The 21620-nt window shown below is 39.8% G+C and overlaps 1 protein-coding gene across 21 annotated transcripts in view; it reads right to left on the reverse strand.

The window, feature by feature from the left end:
* Nucleotides 1-21620, reverse strand: part of TRPM3 (transient receptor potential cation channel subfamily M member 3) — a 931696-nt gene that overhangs the window by 104917 nt on the left and 805159 nt on the right. For all 21 annotated transcript variants that reach the window (XM_017873090.1, XM_017873069.1, XM_017873076.1 and 18 more), the window contains 3 exons: nt 8738-8838; nt 7189-7323; nt 3335-3385 (listed from right to left, as the gene is read on the reverse strand). In XM_017873090.1, coding sequence (XP_017728579.1) covers nt 3335-3385; nt 7189-7323; nt 8738-8838 — 287 coding nt within the window. The remainder of the gene's footprint in view (nt 1-3334; nt 3386-7188; nt 7324-8737; nt 8839-21620) is intronic.

Consider the following 21620-nt stretch of genomic DNA (forward strand, 5'->3'; position numbering starts at 1 on the left):
GCTGATTGACTTATGATGGTCTGATAATTCCTCAATGCATTCCTTTGGTTCTTAAGAGTTATTTACATACAATTTTACAGATGTATTATCAAACACTATGCTCAAGGTCTAGGACTATGTTCCTAATTCATGAATAGCGTTTTGTACCAGAGTTAATAACTTATTAATTTTTGTCCAGATTAAACATATATGCACACATATATTTGCCCCCATAATTGTAAAGAAGAAAGCACACGTTACTTCTTATTATGTTCCTTAATTTTGAAAATTGCTTTAAGTTCCCAAGATTTTCTTAGCATTTTAACTCTAGTTTCACAGCCTTTGATTATCTCATTGGCCTAAATTGCTGGAAGTCACTTGAAACCACCTGAAAGTCACCTGAAACCATCTGAAAATTGCTGAAAGTCACCTGAGAAAGTTGTACACCAATGTTAATTTCTCCCTTATTTACTTCTTCCCCAAACACCAAACAAACAAAAATCTTCATTTTCAGCTCCCTTAATCCATATAACATAAAATGTAGGCACTGAGACTCCTGTGACTACCGTTGTTCATCTTTCTTGCTCTCCCATCGTCGGATACTTACCGTGGTCCTGGAAATAATGAATTCTGCATTTCCTGCTTCTACTTTTTCCCAAGGGAAGAAATTAAACATTGGCTTTCTGTTTCTTCCTGTCTTATTGGCAGTCTCTTTTTCCAGGTAAAAGGATAAATTATTTCTAGGCCAGTTCAGTACTATTCTTGGTCATTTGTTATCATTTTTTCCAGTTACTAAATTTGTAAGTAAATGGTAAATGCATGCTTATATAATGATTTTCTTGCTCTAATATTTGGATCATACTTAAAAGGAAAAAAAAAATAGTTGCTTTTAATCCTTCTTCCTCCCAAATTCTTACCATCCTGTTCTTTCTTGTTAGCGTATATTATTTTGAGGTACATCTTTAGCGGAGAATCTACAAAACCCCTATCTTAGAGATACTTTTCATGCCTTCTAATAATACAGGTGACGTGAGCAAATGCAAAAGGCAGCTCAAGGGATTTCAGAAAAGAGAAAACAATATTGCAAAGCAGAGTCCTATGGGGAAAAGAAAGTAATAAGAGGGATTTTAATCATTTACACTCAGTGAAATCTAACTGCAAAAATCCCTTTGAAAATTAGACAAGACATTATTGCTGGGAGGCTGGGTCGTTGAATTGGATGAGTGACTATTTTGAAAGGTTTGGGTTGGTGATGACTGGGATTGAGGGATAAAGGCATAGCTGTCTCCTTAGAAAACCTCACAATTCCTTCAGGGACAGAGATTAACTTAAGGAAGGAGGGAATACCCCAGGTCATTACTTTAGAAAAACTCAAAACATTTGATTGAACATGAGCAACAACTATCTCGCTGAAGAAGACACATCAAATGTGTCTACTTCTAATCTTCTGAGTTTAGTTTTCAGGCAATTTTAAGCCAGGATGAATCAGACAAAACTGGAAGGTTCAAAGAAAAGAGAAATGGGTTTGTTGAAGGCAGATCTACTATGATGGCATGGAATGGGTAGACCAGTGAAAGATACAATCTTAGGAAAGTGGTTGTTGAGTTGGGAGTACAGATTGCATAGTGGCTTCTCCCCTTGTTTTGAAAGAACTACAGGCTTCACCCACTCAGGCAGATGAAAAGTCCTTCGTGAGATGGGAGGAAAGTTTACAAGGGCCAAAGGATGGAGATTTTGATTTTTTGTGTGTTATTTTTATATCCTTTGCTCATTCTTAGCAAAGGTCCAGCAGGTGAATAGGTACATTATAAGCAGCCCAGGGCCTTTGCTTGCCCTTTCAAAGGAAAAATAAAAAAGTAGTTACACGATGCCTAAGGGCAATTCTAGCCAATCACTTCCTGTGAGATGAAGGAATCATACTGTATTTTTGACTTCACTTTGTAGCTTTCTTTGAATATGTCCTGTGGACTTTCGTGAACAATTGTTACTAAGTGGTGATAGTGGGCATATGTGTGCATGTGTGTATGGGCACATCTGTATGGGGCGGGGGCAGTGCCATCTTCTGTTTTATTTTTTGGAATTAAAACATCACTTTCTGGGATGGGTTTAAGGGTTCAGAACTCAAGCTACCTCTGAAGGAGATAATATGGGGCAAAAGAACAAGCACTTGGCTAAGATTAAACAGAATCTCCCTATGCCTCATTCTTCTTGTCTTTAAATGGGAATAAAACTACATTATAATAATAAAATAATAATTTTTTTTAAGATGGAATCTCACTCTGTTGCTCAGGCTGGAGTGCAGTGCGCGATCTCGGCTCACTGCAGCCTCTACCTCCCGAGTTCAAGTGATTCTCCTGCCTCAGTCTCCCAAGTAGCTGAGATTACAGGTGCATACCACCACACCCGGCTAATTTTTGTATTTTTAGTAGAGACAGGGTTTCACCATGTTGACCAGACCAGGCTGGCCTTGAACTCCTGACCTCAGGTGATCCACCCACCTTGGCCCCCCAAAGTGCTGGGATTACAGGCATGAGTCACTGTGCCTAGCCTGTAATAATCAAATAATAATTCTATTTCATAGAATTGTTGTGAAGATTAAATGAGTTAAGATGCACTGAAAGTATGCAGCAATGCTGTATACCTAGTCATCACTAGCTCATGACTGTTATTATTATTTTATCATTATTAATAAAAGAAACTGAGCTTTAAACCTAGCTCTTCACTAACCACCAATATAGCTCTCATCTCCTTGTAGTTCGGCTTCCTCATCTGTAAAATGAAAATAATTCTACCTGATCCATACCTACCAACACTTTTTTCCCATCCAATGAGATGACAAGAGTGAAAAAGTATTCTGGAAAAAATAGAATGTTAGAAGAATGGAATGCATATTTATGTTTTAGTCCCTGTTTTTAGAAAATTTGGAGCTATGCTTACTGACTATACTCTATGTAGTAGTAGATGTGACATTGTATCAGGAGCTGGTGAATGAAAATTTACTCTTGTGGTCAGTCAGGCAGCATGGAAACCAGCTCCCCAAACAGTGAGGGGCATATGGAAAAATACAGGTAATGGCATAAATCCACTTGGCAAGGGAAAAGCTGAGAGTTCCACTACCCAAAAGCATTATGTCCAACAAAAGCATCTAAAAGCACGGCGATTGGTGATAACACCACAGCTGCATCATGAACAGAAGCTTCAGAGTTAAAAGACACACGCACACACGCTGTTCCAAAATGAGGGGCACCTGATAGGGACAGGAATACTCTGGCAGCTCATGCAAAACAGAGGCACTCTCTAATCACAGGAAGCAGTCAAGACAGGGCCTCCGACCTGCAGTCGAGAGGATTCTTACCTTTTTGACATCCCTGACCAAGTGGTACAATGTATTTGAGGGCCCATGTCTCTGAAAACAATAAAGAAGAATCAAACAGTTTTGCTAGTCAGGGGCTCTGGTTGGCAAGGCAAGAAGGATCTGGAAGGAAGGGCACTGGCTGGTGGAGGGCAGTTCATTAAGATGGACCTTGTTTTAGTTGCTCAGTGTATCTGCCTTTTCTTTCTTTCTTTTACATTGTCCCCATTTGCAGATGAAAAACTTTGTCAGTGACTTTTTTTTTGTTTTGTTTTGACGCAGGTTCTTCTGTTACCCAGGTTGGAGTGCAATGGCATAATCACAGCTCACTGCAGCCTCGAACTCTTGGGCTCCCCTTAGCACCCTGAGTAGCTGGGACTACAGGTATACAACACCATGCCTGGCTAATGTTTTTATTAAAAATTTTTTTTTAGAGATGGGATCTCACTATGTTCCCCAGGCTTGTCTTGAATTCCTGGCCTCAAGCAATCCTCCTGCCTCAGCCTCCCAAAGTGCTGGGATTATAGGCATAAGCCACCACACCGGCCATACCTGTTTCTTCTAAACAAACACGTTGGCAGTTTTTTAAATTGTATTCCCTCAAGCAAATGTATTTGAGGTTCTAGGTTCAAACTTTGTAAGGGAGGTTGTCAACTCTGTTGACAGCTGGGCCAAAATGTGATGGAAGAAGCCAGTTTTGCAGCCGGGGGCTGGGATGAGGGTGGGAGAACAATAGGCCCCATTGACCGCATTGGAAATACACTTGGGCACTTTGCCATCGCAACTTGTTTATTACTCATCATGAATGAGAAATTGTCTGAGAAGAGGGTTGGCCAACTTTTTCTGTAAAAGGCCTGAGAGTAAATACTTTAGACTTTGTGGGTCACACAGTCTTTACTGAAACTGTTCAACCCTGCTGTTGTAAATGTGCAAGTAGCCATAGCTCATATGTAACAAATGAGCCTGGTTATGATTCAATGAAATTTTAATTATTGGCACAGAAAGTCAAATTTCATATTATTTGAATGTGTCATAGAATATAGCATTTTTCTTTTGATTGTTTCAACCATTAAAAATGTGAAAAAAAAAAATCTTAGCTTGCAGTGCATACAGACACAGGCAGCAGGCTGGATTTGGATGACAGTTTGCTGCAACTTGATTTAAAGAAAAAGTCACAGACTGTTTGGAAAAAAAAGAGTTTTGTAAAAAAGATGGATGTTTGTTTGAGGTAAATATAAAGTGAAATAAGTTGCCATTCTATTGTCTTTTAGGAATAGGAACGTTAGATAAAATCCAAGATGACTAATTAAATTTGAATTTCAGATAAACAACGTACAATTTTAACCTAAGTATGTCCCATGCAATCTTTGGGATATAACAAAATTGTCTGTTGTTAATCTGAAATTCACATTTAAGTGGGCATTCCTGCATTTTATTTGCTAAATCTGGTTAGATTATGAGAGAATCTAAAATAGTGATGGCTTTTTTCTTTCTTTTTTTTTGTTTTAGTTAGTCTTGCTCTGTCACCCAGGCTGGAGTGCAGTGGTGTGAACTCAGCTCACTGCAACCTCTACCTCCAGGGTTCAAGCAATTCTCCTGTCTCAGCCTCTGGAGTAACTGAGATTACAGGCATGCACCACCACGCCCAGCTAAATTTTGTATTTTTAATAGAGATGGAGTTTCATCATGTTGGCCAGGCTAGTCTCAAACTCCTGACCTCAAGTGATCCGTCCGCCTCAGCCTCCCAACGTGCTGGGAGGCCACTGCACCCAGCCAATGGCAAATTCTTAAGCACTGTTGCAATCATTCAAGTATTTAGACAGGCCTGTGAACTGCTGCAACGACCTGCCCATTCATGTGGACATGCCCATCAGAGCTCTTTTTCCACTGAGGGGATGCTGGATTGTGCAGTGATTGAACCTACAGATTCTGGAGTCAGGGTGCCTGCCTCTACACCTCTGCCGCTTACCGGCTCTGAACATGGGCAAGCTACTTAAAACTGTGACTCAGTTTTATCTTTAAAATGGGAATGATAGTATCACTTTATCTGATGGGGTTGTTGTGAGGATGATATAATCTTTATAAAGCTATTAAAAATGGTGCTTAATGCCAATCAGTGTTAGCTATTATTATTACTGAGGCTATTTACTGTTCCATAATTGTCAACAAAGTATTCTGGGAAGCCACCACTAGCAGACTGAAGTGATCAAACTTACTGGCCTTTCTCAGTCTAGAATTTTCCTATCCCCCGCCCCCTGCCCCAGTCTTTAGAATAAATTACTCTACTCCCTTGATTCTCTAATTGATAGGCCATTCAACGCTTGTCTTTATTTATTCATTTTTTCAAATTGAAAACCCATCATTCTTCCTGAAAGTCTCAGTATGCTGAACTAAGAAAAGTCTGTGGAGAAAACAGAAGCCAGGAGCCATTCTGCTAACCCGTTTCTATTTTTTGCAGATGGTGCCACGGTGGTACCATCTAACAACTACCACTGGCTGGGGACAGGAAATAAGCTTCATCCTGCTTGCCCTCTGCGTGATGGGACAGAGACGTTGTGAAAATGAGGGGTAGAATAATCTGAGACAGAAGCTTGGGTTCGGTACTCACTGGCTTCTTTCTTAGGAGTTTTGTGACCTTGAATTCACCTTGGCGTCTGCTATGGTTTGATTGTTTGTGTCCTCTCCAAAATTCATGCTGAAACTTAATTTCCAATGCACTAGTGTTAAGAAGTGGGGCATTTAACATGTATACCTGTGTAACGAACCTGCACATTCTGCACATGTATCCTAGAACTTAAAGTATAATAATAATAATAATAGAAAAGAAGTGGGGCCTTTGGGAGGTGATCAGGTCCTGAGGGTTCCTTCTTTGTAAGGGGGATTAAGGCCATTATAAGAGAAGCTTCACACAACATTCAGGCCTTTTGCCCTCTGTCTCTTCAGCCTTGTGAGGACACAGCATTTGTCCCTTCTGGAGAATGCAAAAACAAGGTGCCATTTTGGAAGAGAAAAGCAGCCTTCGCGAGACACTGAACTTTCCAGAGCCTTGATTTTAGACTCTCCGGCCTCCAGAACCCAGAGAAATAAATTTCTGTTGTTTATAAATTACTGAGTCTCAGGTATCTTGCTACTGTAGTACAAATGGACTAAGACAGCCTCAGTTTCCTCATTTGTTAAATGGGGGAAAAATTTCTGCTCTTTAAACTTCACTGGATTTTAGTGTGAGCTCAGAGCCAATGCACTTAACTTGTGTGAATGCTCTCAATAACTTCATAAACAGTAGTTTTACCTATGATTACTCCTTGGTATCCCTAGTGAGTAAATTACCAAATCATTACTAAGCTTAAAAAACAAACAAACAAACGAACAAAAAAACCCAAAATTTTTGAGTAACTCCAAAGAAGAGATATTTTACCTTTTATTCCATTTTATAACTGAACTATGAAGAATGAACTTCATAGCTCTGAGGATAACAAAATGGTGTAGGATACTTAATTGGCCTTTTTTGATGCTTAATCAATCCTCGTTTGCTAATTGCCTCTAACACCCTCTGGCCTTACAGAACAAACTGTGTTCTCATTTCCAGAGCCTTGTGGTTTTGTGTAAGAATATGAGAATGATACACTCAGGTTATCACAAAACTTTTTGCCTTAGATGCTGACAACTGAGCAATTAAAACAAGCGGAATCTTGGTGACTTGGTGTTTGTCATCTATGTAGGTCTAAGGGAGTATTTATGATCAATGAACCATGCATTTGGAGAGGAGAAGGGAAGAGAATCACAGGCATATGGGGGGCAGGAGAAGGTAAAACAAATGAACAAAAAAGAAAATAAAAAGTGCCTTAGTTTGGCCCTACCGTATTGTACAATTCCTCTAGTCTGGAGATGGTGAGAAAACGGTGCATGCTTACTCCATTCTCTATGAGTAATTTCACAAAATCCACTCTGTCCAGAACTAAGGCATCCAACATGGCTTGCTCCAGAGATCCCACCTGCAAACCAAGTCACTGAGTTAGTCTGCCCCAGGGTCTATCTAGGACTGCAGTTCTTTAGTGTTCACTTGAACAGCTTAGAAAGGGATGCCTTTGACATCCAGTAAACCTTCATCACATCTAAGAACATGCTAGCAAGACTGTTTACAGATTCACTTTTGGGACAGCCACAACCCCTCCCATGTTTGGGGGCCTGTCTTTGCTAATAAAAATCAAGCATTTCTAGTTCCAAAAACTATTTCTTCCCTGAATCTCTTGTTCTGGATCCCAAGAAGGTGCAAGTGTTCATAAGGTTTTTCCCCTTGCAATTATCTGATCAAACATCTCAACACCAGTGAAGTGTCAAAGGGGGTACTTCACTGTCTTCATTTTTGTTATCCTTAGGCTCTGAGGGAGACCACAGGCCGACTTGAGAAGAGGGACCCAAGTCAACAGACCAAAGGCCCTAAATCAATGCTGGGTCTCTGTGTAGAAGCAAGACCACAAAGATGTCACTTAACTGAAAAACAAAACAAAACAAAACAGAACAAAGCAGAACAACCAGCCTACTTTCTGGATTTGCCAGTGGCTTAGATTTTTGTTCAATTCATTTCACAAAAATGTCGCAGGGTCTAGACTCTAACGAATCTTTCCATGTTAGCAATCCACCAGCACTGAGTGAAGACAAGGGCTCAATCCCAGGCAGAGACTCTCTAGGGGAAAGGAAGTAGTAAGATAAGGCCTGCCAGTGAGTGCTGTGATTCCAGGCACAGAAATCAAGTTTCAGGCTGCTGGGCTGCCTCCTGTGGATGCATACATATACCACCTGATGGCCAATCTCTCAAATTTTTATTTTTGGTAGAGTCAATTGAGGGAAGCAAACCAAGAACAGTTATATAAAGCATTGGTTTCCTCATGTTGTTCTTTGCAAATAGGGAGGACCTGTGCTCAGCTACCAGGACCAGATGGTGCCTGCATAGGGAAGCCTGCTAATTCTGCATCCTGAGGTGTGACCCAGCCATAAACCAGCGGGGGCTGCCACCACTTGGGCAGCAACCTCTTCCCTTTGCCTCTATCAAAGACAATCAGAAGCAAATTAATAATTATACCCCTTCCTTAATTTTAATACAGCTTCGTCTTATATTTTTTTCAGATGTATTCAAATAAATGGCATCATTTGCAGCTGAAAATTGCTATTAAAGACAACTCATAGAGATGGAAATATTTGGAGTTGTGTTCAGTTGAAAGTTCCACTAGATGGCGGTGCTTTCCTAAATATGAGAAAAGGAGCCCAGGACAGGGACTTCGCTGCCAAGGAACACATTCCATCTTAAAGAAAAGGCAATCGTTTTCTGAGCCCATCTCAGAGGCTCCTTAAACAAATACCCTTGCCCAACCAAAGTGGGCTTTTCACAGGTGACGACATATACTCTACCGGCCACTGTTGCCCGTAAATAAAGATCTGGCTGCGAGCGATGTCAACTCTGTTCCAGGCTAAAGCTAAGCTCAGTTGGTCTGGGGCCGAGGCATTGGCTCCTGTATGAGGACAAGTGGGAGAAAAGAGTGGAAGAGAGAAAACAACGATCAGTTATTACACCAAGAGCACCTGCTCCATCCCTCTGCCATTAATGCCCCTATTCCTGAAGAGCCGACTTGGCTATACAGCAGGTTTCTCAAACTTGGTGTTATTGACATTTTGGGTAACTCTTTGTCACGGGGCTCTCCTGTATATTGTAGATTATTATTATTATTACAAATTTTAACTTTTTTTTTTTTTTTTTGAGACAGAGTCTCTGTCACCCATGCTGGAGTGCAGTGGCCGGATCTCAGCTCACTGCAAGCCACGCTTCCCGGGTTTACGCCATTCTCCTGCCTCAGCCTCCCGAGTAGCTGGGACTACAGGTGCCCGCCACCACGCCTGGCTAGTTTTTTGTATTTTTTAGTCGAGACGGGGTTTCACCATGTTAGCTTTTTAAAAAGAAGGTCTTTGAAGCTCCATGCTTTTTTGATATATAATACGTGTACGTGTTTATGGTGTGCATGTGATATTCTGATGCATGCATACAAGTTCATTGTAGATTATTAATAGCACACTTTGACTGAACCCAGTAGATGTCAATAGCACTTCCCGTCCCCATCCTCCCAGACATGATGCTCAAAAATATATTTAGACATTGCCATAATGCCCCCATGTGTGAAGGGAGCAAAACTGGCCTGGTGAGCAGCACTGCTCTACGGTCTGGCTAGGCAAAGTGTGGTTCACAGAGCAGCTGCAGCAGCGCCACCCTGGCACATGTTAGAAATGCAAGCCTCAGGCCCTGTCCCAGACCTACTAAACCAGAATCTGTGTTTTCACAAGATCCCAGATGACTTGTGTGCACACTCAATTTCAAGAAGCTCTGCTCTACCACACATTTTGCTTCTGCTGGCCAATCACTAGTTTCACGGCATCCCTTGAATAGTATTTTGCATGGGAAAGGTGCTCTCATCAACTAGTGTACCAACTTGCCATTTTCCTGAAAAAGAGTTAGGAAGGTCTTTTAACAGAGAGGCAAACCAGTGGCTTAGGTTTGCTTTGATTTGTGGGTAGAAGCCATTGGAACTATTTCTCAGGTTCTCATTTTTCTCCAGATTCTGTCTCTAGAGCTGTGCAGTTCACAGGTGGCTAAGTTTAAATTAATTAAAATTAAAGAAAATTAAAGTTATAATTCCTCAGTCAGGCTAGCCACATTTTAGTTCCATGTGGCTAGTGACTATTGAACTGGAAAGCACAGATATAGAACATTTCTATCATCACAGGAAGTTCTATCAGCCCAGAGCTCTCCTAGGTGAATGCATCCTGCACATAGAGGTAGCCTGCCAAGCAGCTGGAGGGGAAGCTGGAAATGGAAGCAGTACAGTAACTAAAGGAACATTAGGCTCCAGGCAGGAGGTCCAAGTGAGAGTCCCTGTGGCTGTATGGACTCCTCTCAGCCACTGTTGATCATCTGTGAAATGGAGGCAATAAATATTATCCGGTTTACGTGGCTGGGGTGTGAGACTGAAATGAGATTGTATAAGTGAATTCATGTGTAAACAGGTTTTTCACAATTCACCAACACCCTTAGTGCACTGAAGAAGAGACACCTATAAATATTTGCCCAGCTTCATGCTGCTGGATATCTCACGATCAGGGAGGAGGATAAAGAGACAATCTTCCTTGGCTCAGAGTTTTTAAACATCAAACATGTGCTGGGCAAAGTATTAGGCACTTCCACATGTCCTATGTAACATCCCAATTAATCTGGAGACTGGGTCTTATTGTCTCCTGTCTCACTGAAACACATGAGACTACTGAGATCCAGGGAGGTTGAAGAGTCAAAGATAAAACAGCTACTAACAGAGTAAGTGGAACAAGTATTCATCAAACCAGAGGTGAGAGTCAGATCCGGAGAATTCTTCATCATTGCTGCTTCTGATGTTTGGGAAAGGAAGATAGCAAATGTGTACGCTGTTCATTCCTCTGGGTTCGCCAGCAGTCAAGGCCAGAAACAATGAGGAGAGGGGCAGGGTTCCTGGTGGTTAACTCATATCAGTGATTCCCAAACTTTGCTGCACGTTAGAATCACCTGGGAAGCTTTGCCCAGGGTGCATCCCATACCAATTAAATCATGTTGCTTGGGATGGGATCCAGGTGTGGATATTTTTAAAGCTCTCCAGGTGCTTCCAATATGCAGCAGAGGCTGGGAACTACTGCGCTGTGTGCCTCCTTTCCTGCTTACCCTCGCCTCTTCCCGCTGGGATCTGAGATACTGACATTATACATTAGGCAAAAAATATTTGCTAAGTGAATACTTCTCAAATTTTAGCATGCATGAGTACAACTCGGAGAACTTTTTAAGACACAGATTCTTGGGTCCCAGCTGCAGACCTGATTCAGTAGCTCTTGGGTGGGGCCTAAGGTTCCGTGTGTATAACAAGCTCCCAGATGAGGCCGCTGCTGCTGATCTGGGGCCACGCTTTGAGTAACAAGGCCCTTGAGAGCTGTGGTGCTCAGTTCCCTTCATAGGTTGAAGAGCATTTCTGATTCTGGTGTCCACACATTAATGCCCTTATTATCGACCACATACTTGAAGTAAATTTATTAGTGTTTACAATGATGAATATAATTTCAGCTTTCACATGGAATTTTCCATTAAAAATTATCTCCTCAGGTAACAAGAGGGACTGCACACTCATACCAGGGTAACTGGCATACACAAGTGATAAGTAGAAATGTGTCAAAATATACTGTCATCAATTTGGGAAGGAAAAGAAGTGAGGGCTCATTGTGACTCCTTTCGAAAAGGTAGCACTTTACATGTTCCTTTGCTTCTTTAGCTGGTCTACTGGTTGGTGCTGACTTGCTGGAAAGGTTTAATCATTCCCTTTGCCATTTGTATGTTACAAATTAGTATGTCACCCAAGTCAATAATAGCAGCTCGAGCCTAAACAGGGACACATAGCAGGAAGCAGTTATTGAGGTCAAGGTGAGCTACAGGCCTGAATGTAATTAGGCAAGTGTCAAATGGAAGCATGAAACCAACGAATCTTGACTTTCAAAAATTGAAAATACGTCACTCAAGAATGGCCGTGGGTGACAGTTTGGATCAGTGGTTCTCAGCTAGGGTGACCAACCATCCAGGCTCGCACAGTGTAGTCATAGTGTTAGCATTTAAATTCCTGCACTCTGGGAGATGCATCAATCCTGAATAAACCTGGTGGCTGGTCACCCTATTCTCAACTATGGCTGTGCACTTGGAATTGCCTAAAGAGCTTTAAAATATACTCATGCCTGGGGCACACCCCCACAGATTCTAGTTTAATTGGTCCCGGGCATTGCAGTTTTTAAAAGTTCCCTAGTGATTCTAATGTGAGGATAAAATTAAGAACGTCTAGTGTAGATAGCGTATGTTCATTCATTCACTCATTCATCTGTTTGTTCATTTAATTATTTATGCACTCAAAGATAATGATTTCATGCCTCCTCATATGGGAGGCAGTATGCCAGCATGAGGACCAAGATGTATAAAGCAGAATACTTTGTCTTGAGAGCTTACAGTCAAGAGGAGAAGTCTGTAATTAAATACATTATTTCATGCAGTAATTCATTTATGTCCTCAACAGATATTCATTGAATACTTTCTCTGCTGGAAACTGATTTGTCATTGAACATCCAGTGACAAACAAGGTAGCTAAGATCAACCTCTTCACAGAGCTTACATCCTACTGGTGGCGGGGAAGTACTCGGAAGTAAGCAAATAAACTCATGAACAGCATACTTTCAGACTATATAAGTGCTGTGAAGGAGCAGTGCCACTCCTAGGGTATGTGGGACCTGTGCTTATAGAAACAAATCGATGTAGCAGAACCATTCTGGCTATCTGATCTTGCATGTCCCCACGACAGAAGTATTTTGCCAATTGGCTGGAGCAATCTGCTGGCCAGGCTGCCCTCCTGAAATGAGGGCTAAACATGGAGTCATTGGACAACCAATGACAAAAACCACATGATTATCTCAATAGACGCAAAAAAGGCCTTCAATAAAATTCAACACCCCTTCATGCTGAAAACTCTCAATAAACTAGGTATTGATGGAATGTATCTCAAAATAATAAAAGGTACTTATGACAAACCCACAGCCAATATCATACTGAATGGGCAAAAGCTGAAAGTATTCCCTTTGAAAACTGCCACAAGACAAGGATGCCCTCTCTCACTACTCCTATTCAACACAGTATTGGAAGTTCTGGCCAGGGATATCAGGCAAGAGAAAGAAATAAGGAGTATTCAAACAGGAAGAGAGGAAGTAAAACTGTTTCTGCTTGCAGATGACATGATTGTATATTCAGAAAACCCCACCGTTTCAGCCCCAAATCTCCTTTAGCTGGTAAGCAACTTCAGCAAAGTCTCAGGATACAAAAGCAATGTGCAAAAATCACGAGAATTCCTGTACACCAATAATAGACAAACAGAAAGCCAAATCATGAGTGAACTCCCATTCACAATTGCTACAAAGAGAATAAAATACNAAAAGCTGAAAGTATTCCCTTTGAAAACTGCCACAAGACAAGGATGCCCTCTCTCACTACTCCTATTCAACACAGTATTGGAAGTTCTGGCCAGGGATATCAGGCAAGAGAAAGAAATAAGGAGTATTCAAACAGGAAGAGAGGAAGTAAAACTGTTTCTGCTTGCAGATGACATGATTGTATATTCAGAAAACCCCACCGTTTCAGCCCCAAATCTCCTTTAGCTGATAAGCAACTTCAGCAAAGTCTCAGGATACAAAATCAATGTGCAAAATCACGAGAATTTCTGTACACCAATAATAGACAAACAGAAAGCCAAATCATGAGTGAACTCCCATTCACAATTGCTACAAAGAGAATAAAATACCTAGGAATAAAACTTACAAGGGATGTGAAGGACCTGTTCAAGGAGAACTATAAACCACTGCTCAAGGAAATAAGAGAGGACACAAACAAACAGAAAAACATTCCATGCTCATGGATAGGCGAAATCAATATTGTGAAAATGGCCATACTGCCGAAAGTAATTTATAGATTCAATGCTATTCCTATCAAGCTACCATTGGCTTTCTTCACAGAATCAGAAAAAACTATCTTAAATTTCATATGGAATCAAAAAAGGGCCTACATACCAAGACAATCCTAAGCAAAAATAACAAACCTGGAGGCATCACACTCCTCGTCTTCAAACTTTACTATAAGGCTACAGTAACAAAAACAGCATGGTATGGGTACCAAAACAGATATATAGATCAATGGAACAGAGCAGAGGCCTCAGAAATAATGCCACACATCAACAACAACATGATCTTTGATAAACATGACAAAAACAAGCAATGGGGAAAGGATTCCCTATTTAATAGTGTTTGGAAAACTGGCTAGCTATATGCAGAGAAGTGAAACTGGACCCCTTCCTTACACCTTATACAAAAATTAACTCAAGGTGGATTAAAGACTTAAACATAAAACCCAACACCATAAAAACCCTAGAAGAAAACCTAGGCAATACCATTCAGGACATAGGCATGGGCAAAGTCTTCATGACTAAAACACCAAAAGCAATGGCAACAAAAGCCAAAACTGACAAATGGGATCTAATTAGACTGAAGAGCTTCTGCACAGCAAAAGAAACTATCATCAGAATGAGCAGGCAACCTAAAGAATGGGAGAACATTTTTGAAATCTATCCATCCGACAAAGGGCTAATATCCAGAATCTATCAAGAACTTACACAAATTTACAAGAAAAAAACTACTCCATCAAAAAGTGGACAAAGAATATGAACAGACACTTGCAAAAGAAGACATTTGTGCAGTCGACAAACATATGAAAAAAGTTAATAATCACTGGTCATTAGAGAAATTTAAATCAAAATCACAGTAAGACACCAACTCATGCTAGTTAGAATGGCAATCATTAAAAAGTCAGGAAACATTTGCTGGAGGGGATGTGGAGAAATAGGAACGCTTTTTCACCGTTGGGAATGTAAATTAGTTCTTCCATTGTGGAAGACAGTGTGGCAATTCCTCAAGGATCTAGAACCAGAAATACAATTTGACCCAGTAATCCCATTACTGGGTATGTACCCAAAGGATTATAAATCATTTTACTATGAAGACACATGCACACGTATGCTTATTGAAGCACTATTCACAATAGCAAAGACTTGGAACCAACCACAATGCCCATCAATGATAGACTGGATAAAGAAAATGTGGCACATATACACCATGGAATACTATGCAACCATGAAAAAGGATGAGTTCATGACCTTTGCAGGGACATGGATGAATCTGGAAACCATCACTCTCAGCAAACTAACACAGGAACAGAAAACCAAACACTGCATGTTCTCACTCATAAGTGGGAGTTGAACAATGAGAAAACACGGACACAGGGAAGAGAACATCACACACGAGGGCCTGTTAGGGGGTGAGGAGCTAGGGGAGGGATAGCATTAGGAGAAATACCTAATGTAGACGATGGGTTGATGGGTACAGCAAACCACCATGCCACATGTATACCTATGTAACAAACCTGCATGTTCTGCACATGTATCCCCGAACTTAAAGTATAATAATAAAAAATAATCAATGGAACTAAGAGTTGGTTTTTTGAAAAAAATATGTGAGATTGATAGACCATTAGCTAGACGAATAAAGAAAAAAGAGAGAAGAGCCAAATAAACACAATCAGAAATGACAAAGATGACATTACCACTGACCCCATGGAAAAAACAAAAAACAAAAAACAAAAACCTCAGAGACTATTAGGGACACCTCTATGCACAAGAACTAGAAACCTAGAAGAAATCAATAAATTCCTTGTAACATACAACCTCCCAAGTTTGAACCAGGAAGAAACTGAATACCTGAACAGACCAATAGCAAGTTCTGAAATGGAATCAGTAATAAAAAATCTACCAACAAGAAAATGCCCTATACCAGAGAGATTCACAGCTAAATTTTACTAGACATATAAATAAGAGGTGGTACCAATCCTACTGAAAATATTCCAAAAATTGAAGAGGAATGATGCTTCCTTAACTCATTTTATGAGGTCAGCATCATTCATAACCAAACCTGACAGAGACATAATGTAAAAAAGAGAACTTCAGGCCAATATCCCTAGTGAACACACAAGCAAAATTTATCAACAAAATACTAGCAAATTGAATCCAGCAGCACATCAAAAATCTTATCCACCATGATCAAGTAGGCTTTTTTCCTGGGATGCAAAGTTGGTTCATCATACAAAAATAAATAAATGTGATTCATCACATAAACAGAACTAAAAACAACACATGATCATCTTCATAGACACAGAAAAAGCTTTCAACAAAATTCAACATCCCTTTATGTTAAAAACCTTCAACAAACTAGGCACTGAAGGAATATACCTTAAAAAAATAAGAGCCATCCATGACAAACCTACAGCCACCATCATACTGAACAGGCAAAAGCTGGAAGCATTCCCCTTGAGAACTGGAACAAGACAAGGATGCCCATTCTCACTACTTGTATTCAACATAGTACTAGAATCCCTAGACAGAGCAATCAGGCAAAATAAGGAAATACAAGGCATCCCAATAGGAAGAGAGGAAGTCAAACTATCTTTGTTCATAGACAATATGATTCTTTACATGGAAAGTCCCATGATCTCTGCCCAAAGTCTCCTAGAACTGATAAACAACTTCAGTAAAATTTCAGAATACAAAATAAATGTACAAAAATCAGTAGTATTTCTACACACCAATAATGTCCAAGCTGAGAGACAAATCAAGAATGCAATCTCAGTCACAATAGCTACAAAAACAATAGAATATTTAGGAATACCTAGCTAACAAGGGTGGTGAAAGATCTCTGTAGTGAGAATTACAAAACACTATTGAAAAAAATCAGAGAAACATAAACAAATGGAAAAACATTACATGCTCATGGATAGGAATAATTAACATTGTTAAAATGGCCATACTACTCAAAGCAACATGCAGATTCAATGCTATTTGTATCAAATTACCAGTGTAATTTTTCATAGAATTAGAAAAAACTGGCCAGGTATGGTGGCTTATGCCTGTATTCCCAGCATTTTTGGAGACAGAGGCAGGAAGATCACTTGAGCCCAGGAGTTTGAGACCAACCTGGGCAACACAGGGAGACCTCATCTCTATAAGTAATACAAAATAGTAGACAGGCATGATGGCATGTACCTGTGGTCCCAGCTACTTGGGAGGCCGAGATGGGAGGATCACTTGAGCCTGGGAGGTCGAGGCTGCATTAAGCCATGATCACGGCAGCCTGGGCATCGGAGTGAAATCACATCTCAGAAAAAAAGAAAAGGAAAACCTATTCTAAAATTCATATGCAACCCAAAAAGAGCCTGAAGAGCCAAAGCAATCCTAAGTAAAAAGAACAAAGCTGGAGGCATCACACTCCCTGACTTCAAAGTATACCACAAGGCTACAATAATAAAACCAGCATCATACCAGTACAAAAAAAGACACATAAACCAATGGAACAGGTTAGAGAACCCAGAAACAAAGCCACATACCTACAGGAATCAGATCTTTAACAAAGTCAACACTAGCAAGCAATAGGGCAAGGACTCCATATTCAGTAAATGGAGCTGGGATAACTGGTTAGCCATATGCAGAAGATTGAAACTGGACCCTTTCCTTTCACTACATACAAAAATCAACTCAAGCTCGATTAAAGGCTTAAATATAAAACCTAAAGCTATGAAAATCCCAAGAGAAAACCTAGGACATATCATTTTGGACATAGCACCTGGCACAGATTTCACAACAAAGACTCCAAAAGCAACTGCAACAAAACCAAATTAGACAAGTGAGACCTAATTAACCTAAGGAGCTTCTGCACAACAAAATAAACTATCAACAGAGTAAATGAACAACCTAAAGAATAGGAGAAAATATTTGCAAATTATACATCCAACAAAGGTCTAATATCCAGAATATATAAGGAACTTAAGCAAATTCACAAGTAAAATAACCTCATTTAAAATGGGCAAAAGACATAAACAGACGCTTTTTTTTTTTTTTTTTTTTTTTTGAGATGGAGTCTCACTCTATCACCCAGGCTGGAATGGAATGGCTCAATCTCAGCTGACTGCAACCTCTGCCTCCCAGGTTCAAGCAATTCTCTTGCTGCAGCCTCCCGAGTAGCTGGGATTACAGGTGTCCACCACCATGCCTGGCTAATTTTTGTATTTTTAGGAGAGACACTGTTTTGCCATGTTGGCCAAGCTGGTCTTGAACTCCTGACCTCAAGCAATCTGCCAGCCTCGGCCTCCTAAAGTGCTGGGATTACCGGTGTGAGTCACCACACCCAGCTTAACAGATACTTCTTAAAAGAAGTATATACATGTGGTCAATAATCATGGGAAAAAAATGCTCATTATCACTAATCATTAGAGAAATGCAAATCAAAGCCAAAATGAGATACTATCTCATGCCATTCAGAATGGCTAGCACTAAAAAGTCAAAAAAATAACAGATTTTGGTGAGGCTGCAGAGAAAAGGGAACGCTTATATACTGCTATAATAAGCATTATTATAATGTAGTAGGAATGTAAATTAGTTCAGCTCCTGTGGAAAGCTGTCCAGAGATATCTCAAAGAACTTAGAACTACCATTCAACCCAGTAATCCCATTACTGGGTATATACTCAAAGGAATATTAATCATTCTACCATAAAGACACACGCACATGTATTTTTACCACAGCACTTTTTGCAATAGCAAAGACATGGAATCAACCCTGCCCATTAATGGTGAATTGGATAAAGAAAATATGGTATATATACACCATGGACTATTACACAGCCTTAAAAAAGAATGAAATCGTGTCCTTTGCAGCAACATGGATGCAGCTGCAGGCCATTATTCTAAGCAAATTAACACAGGAACAGAAAGTCAAATATCAGAGTTCTCAATTATAAGTGGATGCTAAACACTGAGTACACATGGACACAAAGGGGAGAACAAGAGACACTGGGACTTACTTGAGGGTGGAGGGTGGGAGGAGGGTGAAGACTGAAAAATTAACCATTGAGTACTATGCTCACTGCTACCTGGATGATGAAATAATTTGTACGCAAAACCCCAGGGACATGCAATTTTCCCATGTAACAAACCTGCACAGGTACCCCGGAATCTAAAATAAAAGTTGAAAGAGGAAAAAGAAAGTCTAAGGCCAGCTCAATTTTCCCCCTCATAAAAGACTTGATCATTTTGCCTGGAGGCCCAGGGTATCTTTTCTTTTTCTGTGAAGTTTAGTAACTTTATTAGGATCTTTCTGGGCATTGGCGATTGCAGGTCAGTTCCTCCCGGCATAAGGTGGCTCTTTCAATATCTAGATCAAGTTTAATATTTTTTAAAAATGAAAACATAGCTAAATTATATTTTAAATTCTGTAATTATATTTTAAAAATTTGCTTTAATTCATTATTTTGGTTTCCTTCTTTAGAGACCAGTTAGGCTTTTGTTGGATCTCCACTTTCTGTCATATAATTTCTCTTTAATCCCAATGAACTCTTTATTGCCATTTCATTTCATTTTTGTTCACATTTCTATCCTCTGTGTCCTGCACTGGGTTTTTCACAGTGTATATTTGATCTTGCACCATTTCTCATTTCATCTGCAATTCTGTGATGATTCCCCCACACTTCATTCCTGTGTGCTATTCATACTTTATCTCCTTTTGCTGCCTCATCGACTCTTACCTGAATTTTGGTATTTCAACCTTTAAGTATTTCCTCATAGATGAGTGCTTCAATAAGATTAAACATTTTTAAATGTTATGATACCTACTTATTCATAATGTTCATCTGTTCCCCAGAAAATTTTCTCCACTTTTATCACAAAGTTTTACTGAACAAAAGTAACACGACAGTAAAATGATACACATATGAAAGTGAATGAAGATCTGCAGTATAGAAAAGATGTGTACAAAGAGACCAACATTCAGGTTATAGAGTTCTGTAAAACTTTAGCCATAGCAGTTTAATGCTGATCAAGCAGACACATAAAAGGGGAAAATTGATTTAGTGTTTTGAAACTTAGACTTCTGACTACCGAGAAACATTTTTATAAAGAGTATTATTCTTCTGTTAATAGATTTTGCCCTTTTGTTATTCTTTCTTAGAATATCTCTGTATGCAGTCTATGCTAATCCCTTTTTTATTATTTATGATTTAATAGTTGCATTACCATGGGCCCAGGATAGCATTTCAGGCTAGTTATTAATGATCACAACTGGAAGGCTTCCTTCTAATCTACTACAATGTCAAATTCCCCCCTGCAAGCATGGCTTATCTGCGTAATTCAATACATGGCCCACCGCCTCTATTTCTGTGTACTAAGTCAGGGACAGGAGGGCCTCCTGCCACCATCCAACTCACTCTTGTTTTTGCACATGCTGTTCCAGACAAAGGAGAGAACTTTGCATGTTGGGGTGTTACTCACATCCAGGAATAATATTTTTGTTGGCACTTTGTGAGGACTGCCACTGTTAATTTCTTTCTTTCTTTCTTTCTTTTTTTTTTTGAGTTAAAGTATTTTGTTTTGTATTAGGGTCTTTTTCACATCTTGGTTACATGTGAAAACAAGGCATCTAGAGAACACATGGTGTGAATCTGCAAAAAGAACAGTGTAGATTGTTTTCTAAATTAAGCAAAACTTAGTTGTTCATAGTACAGATTGTTCATGGTTACACAGTCATGGATTCTTGAAATGAGTGTCTTTTTATTAGCTGGGGGAGTTGTTTTGAGGGATTTCTCTCTTTTATAAGATAAGCTTTCATTCTTTCATATGAACATCACCGAATATCGAGTGTGAATAACCTTCAAGCCCACAGCCTAATCGTTCTCCATTCACACATATTTATAGACTTCGCATGTCACCCCTGGGATGCTGGTATACTGAATATGTTTCCTCCTGGGAAATGTTAAGTACTCCCAGGGAGCAGAATCTAAATTAACAGAGTCTAAATTTGCCACTGTTAATTTCTATCTCCTCTGCTTTCACCCCTTCCTCCTTCCTCCCGCATAGCTCCTGTATATACAAACATTTTGGAATATAGTTCCTAGCTTCACCAAAAATGCAGTCTGATTGTTTGTCTTTCTTTCTTTTTTCTTTACTATTTCTTGAAGCTTTCCAGGAGAAGAAGGATGAGTTCAAGTAGTCATGTCTACATTGGAAGTCGTGAAGGATTTTATAGGTAGAAGAGTGTCTTGATCAAAGCTTTGTGTTAGTATTATTATTATTACTCTAACTGAAATACTGGGAATGGACAGGAATGTGCTCAATAGGAAGGAGGAAGATCCTTCAGAGGCCACTGCAATAAATCTAAGAAAAAATCCTGAAGGCCTAAGTTGCTGAGCAAGGAGGAAAATGAATAGATCGACATGGGATTGACAGGACAGATATTGTGGAGGCAAAAATTGCTCAGAATTGGCAAGCATTTTCTTGGACAAAGGGAGGAATTTGGAGGAGGTTTTGAACCTAGATAATTGAAAAGATGGTGGCTATATGAACAGAAATAGGAAAATCAGGTAGAAATCAGGTTTTGGAGGAGAGATGATTACTTTGTTTAGCAGACCACTGCGCTGCTCAGTCCTCACCTTACCCTCGCCTATTATTATTATTATATTTTAAGACAGTTACTTTGATTGAATTTGAAGTGCTAAGTGACACCTGAAGGAGTGGTCCAGTAGGCAATCAGAAAGGGGTGGGCAGGGAGGGAAGCTA

The sequence above is a fragment of the Rhinopithecus bieti genome, unplaced genomic scaffold (genome assembly GCF_001698545.2).
Source record: "Rhinopithecus bieti isolate Rb0 unplaced genomic scaffold, ASM169854v2 scaffold_7648, whole genome shotgun sequence".
Classification (NCBI taxonomy): domain Eukaryota; kingdom Metazoa; phylum Chordata; class Mammalia; order Primates; family Cercopithecidae; genus Rhinopithecus; species Rhinopithecus bieti.